This window comes from Fusarium coffeatum (assembly GCF_003316985.1).
Source record: "Fusarium coffeatum strain FIESC_28 chromosome Unknown BRIP53273_contig_218, whole genome shotgun sequence".
NCBI lineage: Eukaryota > Fungi > Ascomycota > Sordariomycetes > Hypocreales > Nectriaceae > Fusarium > Fusarium coffeatum.
In genome coordinates this window covers 101,705-120,442 of record NW_022158011.1, presented here as the reverse complement: position 1 = coordinate 120,442, position 18,738 = coordinate 101,705, and the positions used below count along the sequence as shown (strand labels likewise).

The window sequence follows — 18,738 nt, the reverse complement described above, 5'->3', positions numbered from 1 at the left end:
TATGTGTTTAGGACGCGACGCTGACGGGCTTGGCTGTTGACGCTGCGGGCTTCTCAGTGCTGTCGACCTCCATAGCATCACCATCGGCCTCAGCCTCGCCTTCACCCTCCTCCTCCTCAAGCTCATCCTCACTTTCGCCCTCAATGTCGACACTGCCGTCGTCCGACAGCTCGTCCTCATCGGCGGCGTTCTCTTCCTCGTTCTCAATACCAGCCATCTCTGAATCTTCTCCATTGGTGGCCTTGGCCTTGGACTTGGCTTCCTCCTCAGCAGCTTCTTCAGCGGCCTCCTCCTCGGCCTCCTCAGCACCGTATTCATCACCATCGGCGACCAGGTCAGCCTCGGGCTGCTCAGGAGGGTATTCTGCGGGGGCAGAAGCCTCAGAGTCCCTAGAGTCAAATTAGATTTAAGATCTGTTACAAGCTAGTGGTTGGTTTACTTACCACTTAATGGCGAATCGAGTCACTCGGGGCTTCTCAGCCAGGACGTTTCGCTTCACGCGCTCAATGATAGGTTTGGCGGGGGGCTCAGCGTTCAGCTCTTCGGAGTCATATTCGTTGTTGACATAGTAGCCGACGCGAATGAATTCACGTCCATCGTAGGCGCAGGTCAGAAGAATGACGGTGACGCCGAGGATTTCAGCGTCGGGAATGCGAGAGGTATTAGGAGCGTCGGCCTCAAAGACGAATTTGTTGACGCCGACAGGGATAGGGCCGACGAGAAGGGAGTCGAGTTCTTGGTCGTACTGATCGCTGGGAAGTGTTAGAAGAAGCGGTGTGAGAGATCGCGGTCAAGCTGTTGCGTACCTAGTAGCGGATCCAACATAGGTGAGCTTCCACTCAAGATCTATTTTGCATTAGCGCTGTGGTTTTTGCAATCTGGACAAAGTGGCACAAACCCTTCTCAAGCTGCTCGAGGCATTCGAATGTGATCTCAAACTCGTACTTGTCGGTGAATTTGGCAGGGTTGTTCAAAACATTAACACCCAAGAGCGAGACGACAGACATTTTGATATAGGTGGAAGGGTATTATTGGGAAAAGTCGTGATAAAGAGCACGTAGTGCAGATAGTGACGGCAAAAAGACAGTGTAGAATGGGAAGGATACGTAGAATAGTATCTTAAGTCTTTTGTACGAGACAAAGTTGATGTGGAAAGAAGTGCGGTTGCAAGATGTGAGATGCAAGAGGAGAGAGAAGGGGACAGAGGAGTGGATGGTGGATGGAGTATTTTAGTTTCGATGGATTAGGTAGCTTAGCAGCACCTGGACTGGACTGCCTTATGCGAGGGGACAGGAGGGACCAGGACCAGGAGCATGGGTAAAAGAAAACAAGAGCGGATCGATTCGTGGTTGCGATGGGAGATGACTTGCCCTGGGCGTCCAAAATGTGAGGAGCTACCTATCGATAGTGGGACGCGTTAGGCGGTCACACACCCGCGTAGAGAGGTTGCGTTGAACATACGCGACTCAAGCGTCATGTGATACCTCTATATGATTGGTTCGTTGCCTGCAGAGGAGCCGGGGAGACAAAAATAGCTAGATACATACATGGAGACTCTTCTATACAAGGCAGCCCAACAAGTGAATACTATCACTGCTGAACGCATCAGAGATAAAGCAGGTGGGTCATGCTGTAGTGTTCATCATGGGCCGATTCTTAAACATTGACTTTGTGCATCTTAGAGACCAAAGGCGTAGTTGTTTGATATTCTTGAAGAAAGGTCTAGGGTGGTTAACGGTTTAGAGTATTGCATTGCTCTTTCCTCTTAGTCATCAGGACATCATTGAAAGATCATCATTCAATAGAAAGACAAAAAAATACTCGAGATAGATACTCGAAAATAAATGCTGGTCATTGTCATACATCAAAGACTTAAACTTCTTCAGTGTGTCCTATCACGATTTTTGCCTTCATACCTAGATGACCCACCAAAGTGCGGCTCTTAAACGGGTACAACAGGCTCCCTACTGGCACTTCACCGCCTTTGGGGTCACTAAGCTCATTCGGGGGGGGTTCTGCCGTAGCTGCTTTGTTCAAAGCATATTCTTTGTTGGAGCTATCAATCAGACTTTGATGCGCTCGTAAAAAAAACACCCGCGCGCAGCTCAACACGACGCTTCGATCCCCTTCGACACGAGTTATCTTTCATGCTTAGTTGTTTCGCCATTTTCGACCTTTGATTTCGAGCGCTGCAATAATTCGGTCCCAATTGCTCCAGAGCCAGTCGGCGCAGCTCTTTGACTGAGCTTGGCGTGTTCGCGACAGATCTCACCAGATCGTCATCCGTATCGTCAAGGACTGCACTCCCTTGATCGGGCATATCGCACTCTTTCGACCGAAACATCCGCGATTACTTCGAGTAGCTACCGCTGGTTTTGTTGCATTCGCAAGCTGTCACTGACTCAGACTTGATCGTTCTTGGTCCCGCGGCCTTCGCCGACGCGCCCATCGAAATCGCTAGAATCGCGACCGAGAAATTTGCAGGATGGCTTCCGAAGGTACTTCATGGGGCGCGGAGGATATTGGGGCGCAGGGTGATCAAGTTCAGCATAGCGAGGAACAAGTTGATAACTATGCTCAAGACTCTCTTGCCTCTGGTGATGCCGATGCAGCGGATGATGGTTCAGAAGATGAGGGGGGAGAATACGATCCCGAGTCGGTCACAATTGGCACACCTGCACCAGTTGCCGAACCAGCTTCTTCTGGTACTCCTCAACGCCAGGCTTCTAAGCCCAAGATGTCGGGTGGCTTCATAGTTGAGGCTTCTGATGACGAGGATGAAGATGAAGATGAGCAACCTGCCAATGCCGCTCCTCAAACGGATGCAGTCCCTACCCAAAACCACCCTGGCCCTTCCACTGCGTCTGATGAACACATTTCTGCAGCTCCAACTCATGCTCCTGTCCCTCCTGCTGTCCCTTCCAATGTGACACCGGCCTTAGCTGGTCTCGATCCTGTTGCTCTTCTAGAAGCCCGTGTCAAAGAGGATCCCCGTGGGGATATGGATGCCTGGCTCAACTTGATAGCCGACCATAGGCGTTCCAGCCGATTGGACCAGGCTAGAAGTACTTATAACCGCTTCCTCGAGATCTTCCCTCAAGCTGTGAGTAAGCCTGTCCCTTGCCTGTGATATATGTACTAACGGCCGTTGCAGGCTGATATTTGGGTCGATTATATTGAGATGGAGCTTGGACTTGATAACTTTGTCGATGCTGAGCAGCTTTTCGGAAGATGTCTCATGACTGTTCCCAATGTGAAGCTGTGGACAGTCTACCTAAACTACATCCGTCGTCGCAACGACTTGAACAATGATCCATCTGGCCAGGCTCGCCGGACGATCACTCAGTCTTACGAATTTGTAATTGACAACATCGGCGTGGACCGAGATTCCGGCAACATCTGGCAGGACTATGTACAGTTTGTCAAGAATGGACCAGGCCAAATCGGCGGAACAGGATGGCAAGATCAGCAGAAGATGGACCAGCTGCGCAAGATATATCAGCGTGCTATCGCTGTCCCCATGTTGACCGTCAACAATCTCTGGAAAGAATATGATCAATTTGAAATGGGACTGAACAAAATGACTGTAAGTTTCATCGTTCCGCTACCTAAGAAATAAGCTAATGATCAGGGCCGCAAATTCATCCAAGAACGCTCGCCAGGCTACATGTCAGCCAAGAGTGCCAATATCGCATTGGACAACATCACTCGGCACCTCAAGCGCACTAACCTCCCAAGGCTCCCACCTGCTCCTGGCTTTAACGGAGACCAGGAGTTCAAGGACCAAGTTGAAATGTGGAAGAAATGGATTACCTGGGAAAAGGAAGACCCGCTTGTGTTGAAGGCCGACGAGCCGAAGACATACAACCAGCGAGTCCTCTATGTCTACAAGCAAGCCTTGATGGCACTGCGATTTTGGCCTGAGATTTGGGTTGATGCAGCCGAGTGGTGTTTCCAAAACGACATTCGTGAGAACGACAAAGAGATGGGCACAGAATTGCTACTAGAGGGTATCCGAGCAAACCGCGAGAGTGTATTGCTTGCGTTGAAGCACGCTGATCACATTGAAGTGAACTACCCAGGCAAGGAAGTTGACAAGGCCGAGTTTGCGCAAGCTGTCCGCAAGCCCTACGATGATGTGCTCGAAACATTGTACGAGATGGGCGACAAGGTCAAAGAGCGGGAGAAGTTGGAAGTCTCAACACTGAAGCAAGCGGCGGCACAAGATCCGGTCCAAGCATCTATCGAGCAAAACGATGGCGACGACGAAGATGACAAGCCCAAGCGATCGCCTATGGAGGAGCGCATTGTTGCCATCCAAAAGGGCTATGCCGCTGAGACGCAACTTTTGTCACGGACGATTTCCCACGTCTGGATTTCTCTGGCAAGGGCTATGCGTCGCATCCAAGGCAAAGGCAATCAGTCAGAGGGTGGTTTGCGCAAAGTATTCACCGATGCCCGCCAAAAGGGACGACTCACAAGTGATGTGTACGTCGCTGTGGCTTTGCTCGAATCGGTTGTTTACAAGGATCCAGTAGGCGCCAAGATCTTTGAAAGGGGTGCACGTCTATTTCCCAACGATGAGGTATTCATGATAGAATACTTGAAGTATCTCCATTCCAAGGATGACACGACCAGTAAGTTGAACACGTTCCCTAGATAAAATGAAGCTAACGATATACAGATGCGCGCGTGGTTTTCGAAACCTGTGTGAACCGCCTAATTTCTAAGCCAGAAACTCTATCAAAAGCCAAGCCACTCTATGCCTACTTCCACAAATACGAATCGCAATTTGGCGAGTTGTCACAAATCGCCAAGCTGGAAGAGCGCATGGCAGAGCTCTTCCCAGAGGACCCCAAGCTCAAGTCCTTTGTCGCCAGATTCTCAACTGAGAAGTTTGACCCAATTGCTGCCCCAATCATCATCTCCAAGGCAGTGCAAATGCGACCAAAGCAAATTGTCCCTGTCGTTGAACAGCCTGTTTCTCTACGAAACAGCCCGATGCCAGCGCGGCAGGAACAAAGCCCCCGTCCTCAGTATGTCCGGGCCACTGCTTCACCAAAACGTCCTCTCGCTCTTGACGATGAAGAGCTCAACCCCCCGAAGCGACTTGCTAGAGGCGCCTCGCCGCTCAAGGGTGCTGCAGGCCGCCGTCTTGACCAGCAAAGACGAAACCAAGCATCGGCGTTGCACAGGGACATCACTTTCCTGCTTGGAATCCTTCCACCATCTCAAAGCTTCGATGCCCCGCGGGTTAACCCTGCGTCCTTGGTGTCTCTCCTCCGGGATACTCAGCTTCCTGACTATGCTACACTGAAGGCTGCTGGTGGTGGTCAGCCGCGCTTTGGCAACCCTACGCATGCAAGACAAGTATCTGGCGAGTTTGCCAATCGACCATTGAGCCCATACGGAAGAATGTCGTCTGCAGCCGGGGGGTACAGGAACTCGCCATTGCGGCCAGAGAGTGGAAATGCCTATCCAACAAACCCCTATCCTCCTCCTGACGCAAGCGGACAGCCGTCTGGATGGCCGCAGGTACCCGGTGGCTACAATGCGCCGGCGCCTGGACAGTTTGGAGGATACCGATTCTGAGATTAAGTCTCTGACAAGGATTATTAATAGAATGGACAGCGATGAAAGACTTTGGGCCAAGAACAGTACCGTCTAATAAACTGAAAAGGGACTTTTTGGATGATGCTGGTATTTGAGCTGGGGTTTTCCTTGCCTCGCAATTCATGCATGGTATGGCGTTTGGGGGAATCGGCGACAGAAGCAAGTGGTGATTGCTATGGATATCTTGTGCTGAGAGGATGGATACGGCGATGAGATCCCTCGCCTCCTCATTTTTACAATCCGTAGCTTTAGCAAGCTGATATAATCGATAAACCGAGTCGTTTGAATAGTTTTGTGTTTCCCCTTTTCTGCTCGTGACTGTTGGGACTTGTTCAGGTTGTAGTTGCTTGCAGAGGTACCTAGCCTACATCTGGATGTCCATGTCAGTACTCGATGGATGGTAGCAATACACAAAGTTTACCATATTTGTCTACAAAGACACTCATGCTGGATGTAGGAAATCGTCGGTGTGCTTTCCATGCTTGTCAGTCACGTCATAGTGGTTGCGGCTAGTTTCCAGGCAGTGTTACAATCTGAGTAGTGGCCCTGCAGACAAACCGAAATACAGTACCGTAACTCGGCGTTTATGACCACATCAACACATTTATAAATGATTGTTCTCCTGTAATATGCTCTAAAATGATCTAGCAATACTATTAGATACTAATTCAGATTGCTAGGCTCTTCATTGTTGCCAATTTGTATGTTGCAGCTGGTGCCCGGTCTCGGCATCGAACCTGCCTGCGCCCGTCTCCTTCCTCAAATCTCAATATCAAATCTCCCACTGCCTGCAGCTATCCGATATCGCTCCATCCTCACTGGTAATTGTACTGCAAGCTGATTGCTAGGAGAGTTTGTTTTTCTTTCCTAGTGTGCTCCCCTAAACCTCCTACCTTTCACTCCCTGTGCACCTCACTCCCTCACAACAACCTTCACAGGAGGAGCAGCACATCTCCTCTGCATCTCCTCCACGCAGAAAACTGAGCCTAAAGCTTAGGCTTCTCCTCTTTCTTTAGGCCTTGGGGATATCCTACAGTGAGTCACGGCCCCTTCTGAGGTTCTCAAATCCCAGCTATAAAATCCCCTCTTCCTCTCTTCTTACTCTCCTCTTCCTTCTTCCCTCAACATCATCCACCACATCTCTTCCACCTTGAACAAGCACTTCAAACACCTCCAAGCTTGTCCAAACACATCATCCTCTATTATCTTATTCAAACACACGCCCCTATCGCCTCGAGCAAACACTCACATCCACTAGATTCCAGCATCTGTTTTCTCCCACAAGTGCCAACACAAACAGTTTACCTGCGACCGGTAAGTCTATCCCTTTCGTCTCTCAAGGCACAGGCATCGCTTCTCTGCGGGCTATAAATACCCCTTCTTTCTCCTCCTCCAAAAATCTTTCTTCACACACTTTCATCACATCTCTACTGCTCACCGCACACATTCCTCAACATTCTCCAACCTCATTTGAAATCCTTTTCGTACTCAATCACTAACTCTTCAGACAAATCTGTCACCATGTCTGACCGAGGTCGCTCGTCCTCCCCGGCTGGGTCTGGTGGCCCTTCGGGATCTGGAAGACGACCTTCCCAGTCCCCTGCGGCTTCTGCTGGCGGATACGCCAAGCCACTTGGCTACGATCCCGCAAAGCCTCTGAAGCAACAGGATCAGGGCAACACTCGCATGGAGTTGCCTCCTGATGCCTACATCTCTGAGACTAAGAAGGACATGTTCACTCTTCGAAAGGGTCGCTTCAACACTGAAGGCAAGCCCGAGCAGATTGAGGTCAACCAGTATCGAATGACCAAGTTTGACTTCAGCAAGAAGATCTACCAGTATGACGTGAGTATCCCTCAACTAGACACTTTTCTTTGATACTAACATCACATTCAGGTTGTCATCTCGCCCAACCCAGACAAGATTGTACCTGTCATGAAGAAAATCTGGGCTCACCCTACGACCCAGAAGACCATGAAGCCATACAAGTTCGAAATGTGGCTCTTTGACGGCAAGAAGCTGGCATGGAGCCCAGCTCTTGTTGACCGCGGTGAACTTCGTTTCAGCGTTGACTTGGACGAAGGTCAACGTCCTGCTGGTGCTAAGCCTCGAGACGGCGGCAAGTTCTTCGTCACCATTCGAAAGACCACTGAAATCCAAGTCGCTGCTTTGCAGGGCTATCTGAACCACAAGATTTCGTTCAACAACAGTGTTCAAGAGGCACTGAACTTTATTGATCATCTTGTTCGACAATTCCCCTCCAAGAACCTTCTTGCCATCAAGCGCAACTTCTACAGAACTGGACAGCCTGGAGCTCCTCTAAACGATGGAGCCATCGTCGAAGTTCACAAGGGAACTTATGCTTCCATTCGAATGAGCGACAACTTGAAGCAAGGTGGTGTTGGCCTTGGCTACAACATCGATGTGGCCAACACTTGCTTTTGGATTGGCAACCAGCCACTTGACAAGATGGCGTGCAATTTCCTTGCCACATCTGATTCCAACAAGTTCGGCGGCATTCACCCTGGTAACCTGAACGAGCATCTCAAGCCTGTCAGAGGCAAGACCGGATGGGAATCATCCGATGCCTTTAAGCAACTTCGCAAGTTACGTCGCCTCAGGTTCAAGGTGAAGCACAAGGGTCGTCCAAATGAGGACAAGCTCTACACTATCCAGGACTTCACGTTTGATGCCAAGTTTGGTGAAGCTGGTTTCAATTCTCGAACCCACACCTTTGAGAAGGATGGTAAACAAACCTCAGTGTTTGAGTATTACAAGAATACGTACAATGTCACTCTGCGACTTTCCCATCTTCCCCTGATCAACGCTGGCAAGGGAGGTTACATTCCTATGGAACTTGCCTTCATTGACAACATGCAGCGTTATCCATTCAAGCTGAACCCCGACCAGACAGCCGCGATGATCAAGATCGCTGTCACCCGCCCTGCTGTACGCAAATCAGACATTCAAAAGGGAGCTGCCGCTCTTCAGATCGGCCAAGATCCTTATCTGAAGGAGTATGGTGTCAATTTCGAAGCCCAATTTGCGAAGACCGAGGCTCGTATCTTGCCTCCCCCAGTTGTCAAATTTGGTCAGGGTCAAGCGGATCCCAAGTTCGCTGGTCGCTGGGACTTGCGAGGCAAGAAGTTCTTCAAGCCGAACACTGCGCCTCTCCAGAACTGGGGCTTTGTTGCCTGTGAGGTACAAGTTCCACTTCCCGTTATGCAGGCTTTTGCCGCATCTTTCAAGACCACATTTACGGGCCATGGTGGAAAGGTGACGAGCGACCCTCAGCTGCTGAATGCACCCGGCAACCTCCGGTATGAACCCGCCAAGATTGTTGAATGGGCTCATAACCAGATCACTACTCGGACCAAGGGGTACACTCAGCTTTTGTTCATAATTGTGTCCAAGAAGAACAGCGGTACCTACGAGCGCCTCAAGAAGTCTGCAGACTGCAGATACGGTATTCTCACCCAGGTCGTGCTCGCTAGCCATGTTCAAAAGAATAATGGTCAGTACCACTCCAACGTTTGCATGAAGGTGAACGCCAAGCTTGGTGGTGCAACTGCATGCACTCCTCCCTTGTGGAAGACCCAAACATTCTTTCCCGACGCTCGCCCGACCATGATTGTAGGCTGCGATGTCTCTCACGCTGCTCCCGGTGGTGTCACTGCTTCAGTGGCTTCCATGACCATGTCTGTGGACAACAATGCCACGAGATACGCCGCAGTTGCTGAGACCAACGGCTATCGGGTTGAGATGCTCACACCTACCAACGTTCGGTCGATGTTTGGACAACTTGTTCCCCTCTGGAGGGGGGGCCACCCTGGCAAGGTCCCTAACCACTTGATCTATTTCCGAGATGGCGTTGGTGAAGGCCAGTTTGCCCATGTCCTGGAACAGGAAGTTTCCGAGATCAAGAAGTTCTTCGCTGGAAGCCTTCGTCCCGAGCAGATGCCCAAGATGACGGTGATTATCGCTACCAAGCGCCACCACGTCCGTTTCTTCCCTCAGAGAGGTGACAAGAATGGAAACCCTCTGCCAGGTACCCTGGTCGAAAAGGAAGTTACCCATCCATTCATGTTTGACTTCTATCTCAACTCTCATGTTGCTATTCAGGGCACTGCACGACCAGTCCATTACTCAGTGATCCTCGACGAGATGGGCATGCCTGTCAATGATCTGCAGAAGATGATCTACCAACAATGTTACTCTTATGCACGATCCACCACTCCGGTCTCTCTTCACCCGGCCGTTTACTACGCGCATCTCGCTAGCAACCGAGCTCGCGCTCATGAGAACATGGCCTCAAGTGATGGTTTCCGAACTGGCGCGAAGGGACACGAGATTGCTCGAGAGAAGCAAGCTCATGGTGTTGGCTCGTCGGCTCCTAACAGGACTCTCGACGCACCTCCCTTGATTCGCCTTGGAGGACCTCTCACCCAGCCTCCTGCAGAGGGTGAGGAACGTCAGCGAAACTTTTTCCGCTCGACCATGTGGTACATCTAAACAACCAGGTGATGAATGCATGTCATGGACTAGGAGACATTGGTATGCAACGGTGAGGAATGGTGATGGGTAATGAATGAAGAGAGATGATCGCTAGGGAGGAGGGAAGGGCATGGACAATGCAAGCGATCTTGTTCTGAGGCTGATGCAGAGGCATAGAAGCACACAAACTAAAAGGGGCGACCGGTTTGGCGGGAAGTGGCGGCGGAGGTTGATTTTATTTGTTGTACCTAAACTAGCTCTAGATCAATTTCATCGTGATGATCTGGAAAAGTCTGTTCCTTCTTCCTATTGAGAGGTGTCCCATGTTGAATGCTAAGTTGAGTAGTTGTTGGCTGAGACCAAATGAAGCTCCAACATTGCAGTGGCATAGTCACCGTCATGCTCCTATACCTAAAAATAAATACACCACGAGCTCAAGCGGAAGCCAGTGGCAGGAAAAGGGTTAGATTACCCACTCGCGATCTTATATTGGTTTGCTGATTGAGGGCCTTGACATAAATTCAGGATCCGGAAGCAAAATGATCGGCTTGTGCGAGATGCTTGCGTTGGTGGCGAATGTCTCGGTCACAATGGATGGGCTGTTTCGTACCTAACTCACGTCCTTTCCCCCGAGCAGTACCCGTGAATCATTCAGAGGTTTAATATTTATCAATTTATTGGCATAGCGTCTGGCGATAGTGTGTTTATGACTTTTAGAAAAGAGGATCAACGAGGAGATAGTTTCATGTTATACAGTTGACGACTTTTGCTGAGCGATTATGAAAAGTCATCCTAAGAAGGCCATATAAACCACCAATATTTGGTTGTTATCCATCATACTGAAAATATTAAACCGCGTTATCATCCCACTCGCAACTTCCCATTTCAGGGTAGGTTCATGTGATGTTCTCTTTAACGTGTGGCTGAAGATCACTTTGCTGATCTAGGAAGTGAAACACGCCCATTCCTAACATCAAAGACGTGACGCAGAAGAGAGCTTCGGTGTGGCCCGTTTACGATAAGTGGATGTCTCAGATCCTTTAGAGACCTGAAAACGGCTGCCCGGTTCGTCGAAAATCCAAAAACAACATCTGGAACTGGGTTGTGGTGACCTCTCGAGATGGATGGTTCCGGACTTTGGTCTCGGGAGAGACACTTGGCATCAGACAGGATTTCTGCTCCCAGATATCTATGTGATCATACCGAGAAGAAAAAATAGAGCAAAGAGTTTCAAGAAGAAGATAAATACCACTCTGGTTCTACACCTTCTATTGTCGAATCATCTCTTTCATTCACCCAGTCACTCACTCATTCTTTGTGCGCATTTCAAGTCATTTTTTACTTTTCTTTCTAGTACTACACAATCAGAATGGCCCGATCATTTTTCCTTGCTAGTCTTCTGGTCGCTGGTGCCTACGCCCAGTCGACCCCCGACCCTGCTCTCTCAGGTTACCAACACCTTGGCTGTGTCGCTATCCGACCTAGAACGTTCCCCCGACAGTACAACCTGGGCCTGACAGGATGCACTTCGACTTGCTCCTCAAATGGCGACATCATTGGGTTCCATGGCAACAGCTGTGTCTGTGACCGTCTTGACCTGTCAGCCGAACCTATTACCTACGGCGTCGTCAAGGTAGACAATGCTCTCTGCAATGTACCATGTGACGGAACCGATAGGTCCAATGGCACATGCGGGGGTGCCACTGTGCAGGGCTGGCCCATCTACGATCTATACAAGAGGAACAACGCCCGGATCGTCTACGAAAACTTTCCAAGCGCTACCCCAACTCCTGTTTCCAGCGTCTACCCTGACTCGACCAGCGGACCCAAGCCTGGCGATGTATGGCACGAGTGCCCACCACACGTTGTCGACTGCCCTTACCGCAACAAGTGCCCTAGTGGGAAGTGTCACCAAGCCCCGAAGCCTGTTGTGAAGCCTTGCCATGGATGCGCTTACAACGGCACTGGTAACTGGACTGCTCCTACTTGCCCCCCTGGTGGTTGCAACCATGGTAGTAAGCCTGCTCCTGTGCCTGTTCCTGTCCCTCCTCCTTGCAATGGCAGCTGCAACGGCGGAAATGGTGGTAACGGAGGCAACGGAGGCAACGGAGGCAACGGCGGTAATGGCGGTAACGGAGGGAACGGCGGCAATGGTGGAAACGGAGGATCAGGAGGAAACGGAGGTAACGGGGACAATGGCTCAGGGGGCAATGGAGGAAATGGAGGCAACGGCGGTAACGGAGGAAATGGCGGCAGTGGTGGAAATGGAGGCAATGGGGGAAACGGTGGTAACGGAGGAAACGGAGGTTCAGGTGGCAATGGCAGCTCTGGCAACGGCTCTGACGGTCAAAATGGCTCTGACGGAAACGACAATGGAGGAGATGCGTCTCCTGTCATTGTGAACTTGGCCGCCAAGGTCCAGAGCACAAGCTTTGTATCATTCTTTCTAGCACTCTCCTTCGCCTTCACTCTTTTATAGGCTTTGGAGAAGACACGCCCATTCATAGGGAGTTAGAGGTGGCGCATTTGTTTCTTCCTTAACGCTTTCAGCATAGAAAAGGGGTAATGAGGTGGTTTGCATAAAGTTTCAGCTTAATATAATATCATATCAGCCATGGACAGCATCATTGAAGTAGTTAGGTGTCATTATGCTTTTATTCCTTTCTTTCATTTTACTTTACTTTTATGTTGTGGTACATGGAACTCCTCAAATGGCTAAAAGCTGAACATAGCCTCTTATGGCGTGCCTCCCCGCCGTCTTTTTAAGTCGCTTAAGCAATAATCTTCTCCTTGCACTCAATGCTGTGACTTGTCAGTGTATGTAAGACAGATCGGATCGACAACACTCACCCGTATTCAGACTTGAGCTGGTTCATCAATGTCCTAGCAAGGCTGGGGTAGACAGGGGCGACAACACCCTTGTCTGTGATGGTACCGTCGAGGACCATCTTGGTAGCTGTTTACATGTCAGCATGTCTCGCTGTTGATTGTGAAAGAAAAGGGGTAACGTACCAACACCGCAAGGAACACCGACCAGCCTGGACATGGCGGAGTAACCACCGGAGCCCTCAGGGGCACCGTACTCAACGAGGGTGGAAGTCCAGGTGTTCTGGCTGCCGTCCTTGTTGATGACCTCGAAGGTGTGTTGGAGGAACTTGTCTGATGTTAGATTGACTTTAATCGCATATGGTATTTAGTGAATACTTACGACAATGTCACGCTCGCCCTTCTCGTAAGCCATCTTCTGCTCGAGAGAAGCGCAAAGGGTGTCGAGAGCGGTTCCACGGGGGGTGATGTTGACATCGGAGAAGACACCAACTGTAGAACAATGTCAGCACGTGCTCATATAGCCAGAAAGTAGAGGGACCCACTCCACTTGAGTCCAGCCAGCACTTGGTTCTTAACGGACTCGTCCTTGAAAGAGGTCTTGGAGAGAACAGCCTTGGTCAGATCCTCCTCGCTTGATGAGTTGGCGCCAATGAACTTCTGCAGAGCATCCTTCCAGGGAATAGCCTGCTTGAAGAAGTCCTGCTCATCGGTGCTGAGGAAGCCGATGTCGACGAGGGCCTTGACGAACTGGGGGAAGCCGTTGTAACGCATGGTTCCTCGGACAACAGTCTCGGCATCGGGAATTCGGTAGCTATCATAATTAGTCGTTGCTGTTAAGGGTAGTTTCTATTAAACTTACCGCTCGCGGTAACCGGTGCTGTCTCGGTTGCCGTAGGCGACGAAGTTGAATCCCAAGTAACCACTGTGGTAGGGCTGAGCAGTGCTCATCAGATCGACACCGGAGATGTCAACCAGCTTGTTGTCCTCGTAGTACTTGGCGTTGTTCTTGAGGGCCAAAAGGACACCGCGGCTGCTCCAGCTGAACTTGTATCCTACACATGGTTAGAGAGATGCCGAAGGTGGCGATTCAGTTCGAATTACCTAGAGGGTTGTTGGAGTCTAGAATGTGATTAGCTTGGAGCTATAGTAAGCCATTGGGATGAGCTACATACTCTCAGGGGCGGGGAGACCACCGCAGTAGCTCTTGAAGGACTTGATCTTTCCTCCCTCCTGTTGAATGCGGTCGATGAAGTCGACAGCGTAGAGATGGTCGACACTGCAGATAGTTAGTAAACGGATAGCATCGCCAATGGCTGTTGGAAGACATACCCAGGGTCAACCTATAATAGTCAGCAAGCTGCAATTGAAGCATTGGGGGATGGACTTACACCAATCTCGTTGAGGACGGTAATACCAGCGGCCTTGGCCTCCTCGTGGAGCTCCTCCATAGCAGGAGAGACGTAAGAGGTAGTGACGACATTCTTCTTAGCCTTGATAGCGGCCTTGATGACGGCAGTGTGAAATGTGTAAGGGATCAGAGAGATTGTGACATCGTGCTCAGAGACGGCCTGCTCGAGAGCAGCGGAATCGTTAACGTCGAGGCTGACGGCCTTGGTGTTGTCGAAAGTACCGGCGAGGTTCTTGGCGGAAGCGAGAGTACGGCAAGCAACGGTGACGTGAACACCAGCCTTGGAGAGGACCTCAACAGCAGGGGTGGCAACGAAGCCGGAACCGAGGAGAAGAGCGGATTGAGGCATTGTTGACTTGATGATGAAGGATAGTCAGTATAGTTGGTAATGGAAAGATTCTCTTTGGAAATAACAACAAAGCTAATAATAAAGCAGGCAAGCAAAAGAATTTCAAGCACCTCTTTCCCTTCTTGTCGAGCTTGACGTTCGTTGGTTGGCCCCGCATATCGAGGGGCAGTCCGTAGTCGGAGGTCCGGGGGTCATCCCACCCGATGTCGGGAGAATAACCCGTAACAAAGCGTCTTTTGATACGCCAAAGCCTGGGGCTGACCAGTGAAATCATCAGTTTGTGACGAAAGACGCGGGTAACAGTGGGCACACATCTAAACTCTGTGAGTCTGTCTCCTGCTAATGAGTAGGAGAAAGGATGACGAAAATAAGTGCTCTGGGAGCTGGCACATATTCGCATCAATTGTATAAATTATTTTGTTCTATACTGATAAGGCTCAAATCTTTTGATACCCTGATGTAGACTAAAAAGGAATGCGATGCCGAAGTAGAAATTTGAAACAGAGGTCAATTGACTGTCAAGACTCATTACTATTATGGAATACCCAAGAGGCACAAAGACCGATTACAAGGTCCTAAGATCCAAATAATTATGACTCGCTATTCCGGTAGTATGGTCGCTGTTGTTGGGTTCCATGCAATGTCATTCCCAATGCTCACTCAGGTTAGTCTAATAGATTGCAGAATTAAGGTGGACGGCATCGGCCCATTCCAAAGACCATTTTCGGTAGAAAGAAGATGTTCTATCTATGGAAATAACTGGCACAATGGAATGGCGCGGCAATGTTGCTCTTATTAGAATCTCGACCTAGATCAATACAAATGAAGATCTCTGGACACTTGGAGACAACAGATTTCGCAGCGATATAATAGCTTTGTCTATAGAAACAATTAATAGCGAAATGGTGTTTCTGTTCATGGAATTTATTGTAATAGAGCTAAGTACCAAAACACCGGCCCTTAAACCTGATTGTACAGCGTTGAAGCTAACATCTGTCAACTAAACTCAATTGCGACTTTAAGTCAACGGCCATTTCGCTCCTGGTGAACTGCGCAAAATCGATACTGGCCTTTTGAATTATATATAGTTAGATTCATTCTATTTGGAATTGTTTTATGAACACCAGAAGCTTCGCAGTAGGCTGTGCGGTAGTTCCAAGGCAGCGAGTTTCATCAGGCGCCCGACAAGTCTCTCGTGATTTGACTGATCTGGTCGGATGGGGGTTGCATTCCAGCGCGACCCAGATAAAAAGTGTATTAACTTCCAAAAACAGTTTGTTGGACCAAACGAAAGGCCGGTGAGTGGTCGCTAGCACAGCCTTGGGGAATAGGCAGATGCCAACAAAGAGGCAACCGCCCACGGACCATATTCTGGCTTTGATCTTGAGATCTTCTCCCGAAACGTACAATCTCTTATCCACCGCAATCAAAGAGATAATAAAAACTTTATAGGCAGGGAGGCTATACCGGCCGTTGAGTGACACTAACGGTCAATAGATCCGGATGCCTCGAGAGTTCCCCCTGGAGACATATCCAGGGCCCGAGCCGTTGCCAGGTCGAGCTTAATTACCACGATACAATACTCCGTACCTTTTTGTGATTATTTGGAGGATTCACTATGATATCCCTTTTACGTGCCGGAAATGGAAGCTGTGTCGCAAATGGTAAGGCGGACTGGGAAGTGAGACTTGATTCAAGCCAACTCCGACCACCCGGTTGACCAAGACGGATATGGGGCGTGGAAACAAAATCACAGGCAGTACGTTCAGAATTTCACACAGATCAGAATCGGAACACACCAACTGGTGCCGCGAGAGGAGCTTCTAGAGTCGGCGTTGTAACAAGTCAACATTTCTCGAGTCAGTGACCAGGCGGCAGTGGCTGGACAACACTAGCCAAAAGTATAACAAACAGACTGATGCAGATTGTGATGGTTGTCAAGCTGTTGGTTGATGGTAATTTCACCTGCAAGTTGGCTGTGATGGTGGGAGTGAACAGAGGGTAGTGTCTCGAGCACCCCCTATCTTGGCTGACGGGTCAACAGATACTTTCATCGCAAGTTGGAAACACAACAGCCTCACTTTGGAAACCTAGAACTTCATCAGTTTCTGTCTTCCTGCATGACAAGATCGCGCTGATTGCCCAATGATGCTTATGTTCCTATGCCAACTTAGCCATACACCTGGCGGTGAGGTAATGCCTGTCCGATGAAGTTGGAAGATGACAGGCGGGTTTGCAAAGGAAGGCGCCACTGAAGGAAGCTCCCGCTTTCCGTTCCTTGTCTGGGAATCTCGTACTCGTTGTTTCATTCTTGGCTTATGTCCATTCAGTCATAGGAAGTAGGTACCTCCTTAGCCTAACCCCTACGTACCTGCCTGCATCCTCCGCTCCGGCTATCATTTCATTTCATCTCATCTCATCTTGTCTCTTGTCTCACTTGCTTCTTCCATCCCCTTCCTTCTGTGAGGAAATTGATGGCTAACGTCTTTGACTTCTGCGACATGACACCAGAAACGACAACACCAGGTTTCACCCTGTCTCAGTCCATATCAGCTCATCGAACTACTGCAGCCATACCGAAAGTCTTCAATACCATTACCGAGTACCCCTTTATCATGCGTCAACATGATCTTTGACAGCTCTTATCGCCCGAAATCCTCCACAATCGCTTTCGATATAATTATGTTCGTGATGGCGTCTGGGAGTAGGCGCGTCTACGTCTGCTTGGACACCTAAAAGTCTGTCCTGCAACACCTCGACCGTGGACACTACGCGAAAACAACCAGGACGAATTCGCCGACTACAAGAAGCCATTTTGTCAGCACCCGAAGAAGTTTACATACAGGTCTTCGTGACGCGTGTAAATGATGGAGACAGACGCTGGCCATATCATGGATAAAGATACATACTCTTCGTCAGTCTCTCTCACTCTTTCTTGTCGTTCAGTGTCACCCCCAATATGATGGCGAGAATTTCCTGAGATACCTATCCCTCTCATTTGCTAATTAGTATGCGCTCAAACAGCTGTGCCAGTTTCGCAGGTCAAAGCTCCCTTGTGTCTCGAAGCGACTCGGGTTCCTTTGTCAACAAGGAGTATCATTTCCGACTTGCTGCTTTCCTTGACCGTTTTCTCAAAGAAGATACCCCATCTCCATGGTCTACCTACCACACTCGTTCTCAACCATCCTCTTCCTTCGAGCATACTTTCGAGTTGTGGCTATGCCACATATTTCCCGACTTGCAACACCTGCATCACAACACGCCCCCTTCCCAACCTTTTGGGGCACATAGCAGAGACGATCAGGTTGAACTGATTGGTATTGGGGCTCAGTTCGGTCGCTCTTGATTCTGTACAACCATTCATTTTTGGGTCTCTTTGCTGAAGCCTACATGCACACCGACGTGGCCAGCAAGTAGAACGCTATCCACAACGCTGTCACGCCGTGATGGTGAGTTACTTTTTCGACAGAGCTTCGACGAGCTTCAGTTGGACGGGGCTATTGTGCAGGTGATCATATTTCGATGTCGGTGGTTTATAACGAAACCTTGGTTGATGGACCGGCATATACTATCGGCAACTTCTGCATTTTGCGTCAAGAGATCTAAAAGTCACCAATGGCTTGGTATTTCGACCTGATATTGGCCAGTCCCGAAGACTTGGTCACAATCTGTTTCTGTTTTCTTTTTGGCTTTTATCATTCTTCTCTCACTTCGGGGTCTATGCTCCCACGTCGTTCTATTCACATGCCTTAATGTACACTGTATCGACACAATTGTTTTAATGTTTATACATGGCGCTTGAGCCAAGCCCAGCCCTGCCCAACTACCGAGATGTCGTCAAATTTCCCCTTGGTTTCTTTTTTCGAGTCTCACTCATTGATCTACCTTTATTAATTCTCTAGCCTGTCCGTTTCTACCATTTCTTCTCTTCGGCTATACTTTCCTATCCTGTAAAACAAGGGTTAGCCTCTGCTCCGGGTGGACTCTCATCTTACATTCAGACATCCATTATATAGATTAGTACAAATATCAAGACTCTCTTTCC

The 18,738-nt window shown here is 49.5% G+C and overlaps 5 protein-coding genes across 5 annotated transcripts; 3 read left to right on the top strand and 2 right to left on the bottom strand.

Moving 5' to 3' along the window:
• Positions 1–7: 7 nt before the first annotated feature.
• On the bottom strand, positions 8–1,007 carry FIESC28_08953 (uncharacterized protein; the record flags this gene model as incomplete). The annotated part of the gene is made up of 4 exons (XM_031163090.1): positions 8–389; positions 444–752; positions 807–846; positions 899–1,007. 4 exons carry the CDS (start codon positions 1,005–1,007, stop codon positions 8–10), a joined length of 840 nt encoding a protein of 279 aa, XP_031012878.1.
• Positions 1,008–2,485: 1,478 nt separating this feature from the next.
• On the top strand, positions 2,486–5,592 carry FIESC28_08952 (uncharacterized protein; the record flags this gene model as incomplete). The annotated part of the gene is made up of 4 exons (XM_031163089.1): positions 2,486–3,103; positions 3,155–3,586; positions 3,632–4,637; positions 4,685–5,592. The coding sequence occupies 4 exons, from the start codon at positions 2,486–2,488 to the stop codon at positions 5,590–5,592; spliced, it is 2,964 nt and encodes a 987-aa protein (XP_031012877.1).
• Positions 5,593–7,134: 1,542 nt separating this feature from the next.
• Positions 7,135–10,125, top strand: FIESC28_08951 (uncharacterized protein; the record flags this gene model as incomplete). The annotated part of the gene is made up of 2 exons (XM_031163088.1): positions 7,135–7,458; positions 7,510–10,125. 2 exons carry the CDS (start codon positions 7,135–7,137, stop codon positions 10,123–10,125), a joined length of 2,940 nt encoding a protein of 979 aa, XP_031012876.1.
• A 1,351-nt stretch (positions 10,126–11,476) lies between these two features.
• On the top strand, positions 11,477–12,586 carry FIESC28_08950 (uncharacterized protein; the record flags this gene model as incomplete). Its single annotated transcript, XM_031163087.1, has 1 exon — positions 11,477–12,586. The coding sequence occupies one exon, from the start codon at positions 11,477–11,479 to the stop codon at positions 12,584–12,586; it is 1,110 nt and encodes a 369-aa protein (XP_031012875.1).
• A 292-nt stretch (positions 12,587–12,878) lies between these two features.
• FIESC28_08949 (uncharacterized protein) lies at positions 12,879–14,693 on the bottom strand (the record flags this gene model as incomplete). Its single annotated transcript, XM_031163086.1, has 10 exons — positions 12,879–12,909; positions 12,958–13,063; positions 13,120–13,261; positions 13,316–13,425; positions 13,479–13,747; positions 13,796–13,988; positions 14,038–14,055; positions 14,109–14,212; positions 14,266–14,276; positions 14,325–14,693. 10 exons carry the CDS (start codon positions 14,691–14,693, stop codon positions 12,879–12,881), a joined length of 1,353 nt encoding a protein of 450 aa, XP_031012874.1.
• Between the last annotated feature and the right edge of the window lie 4,045 nt (positions 14,694–18,738).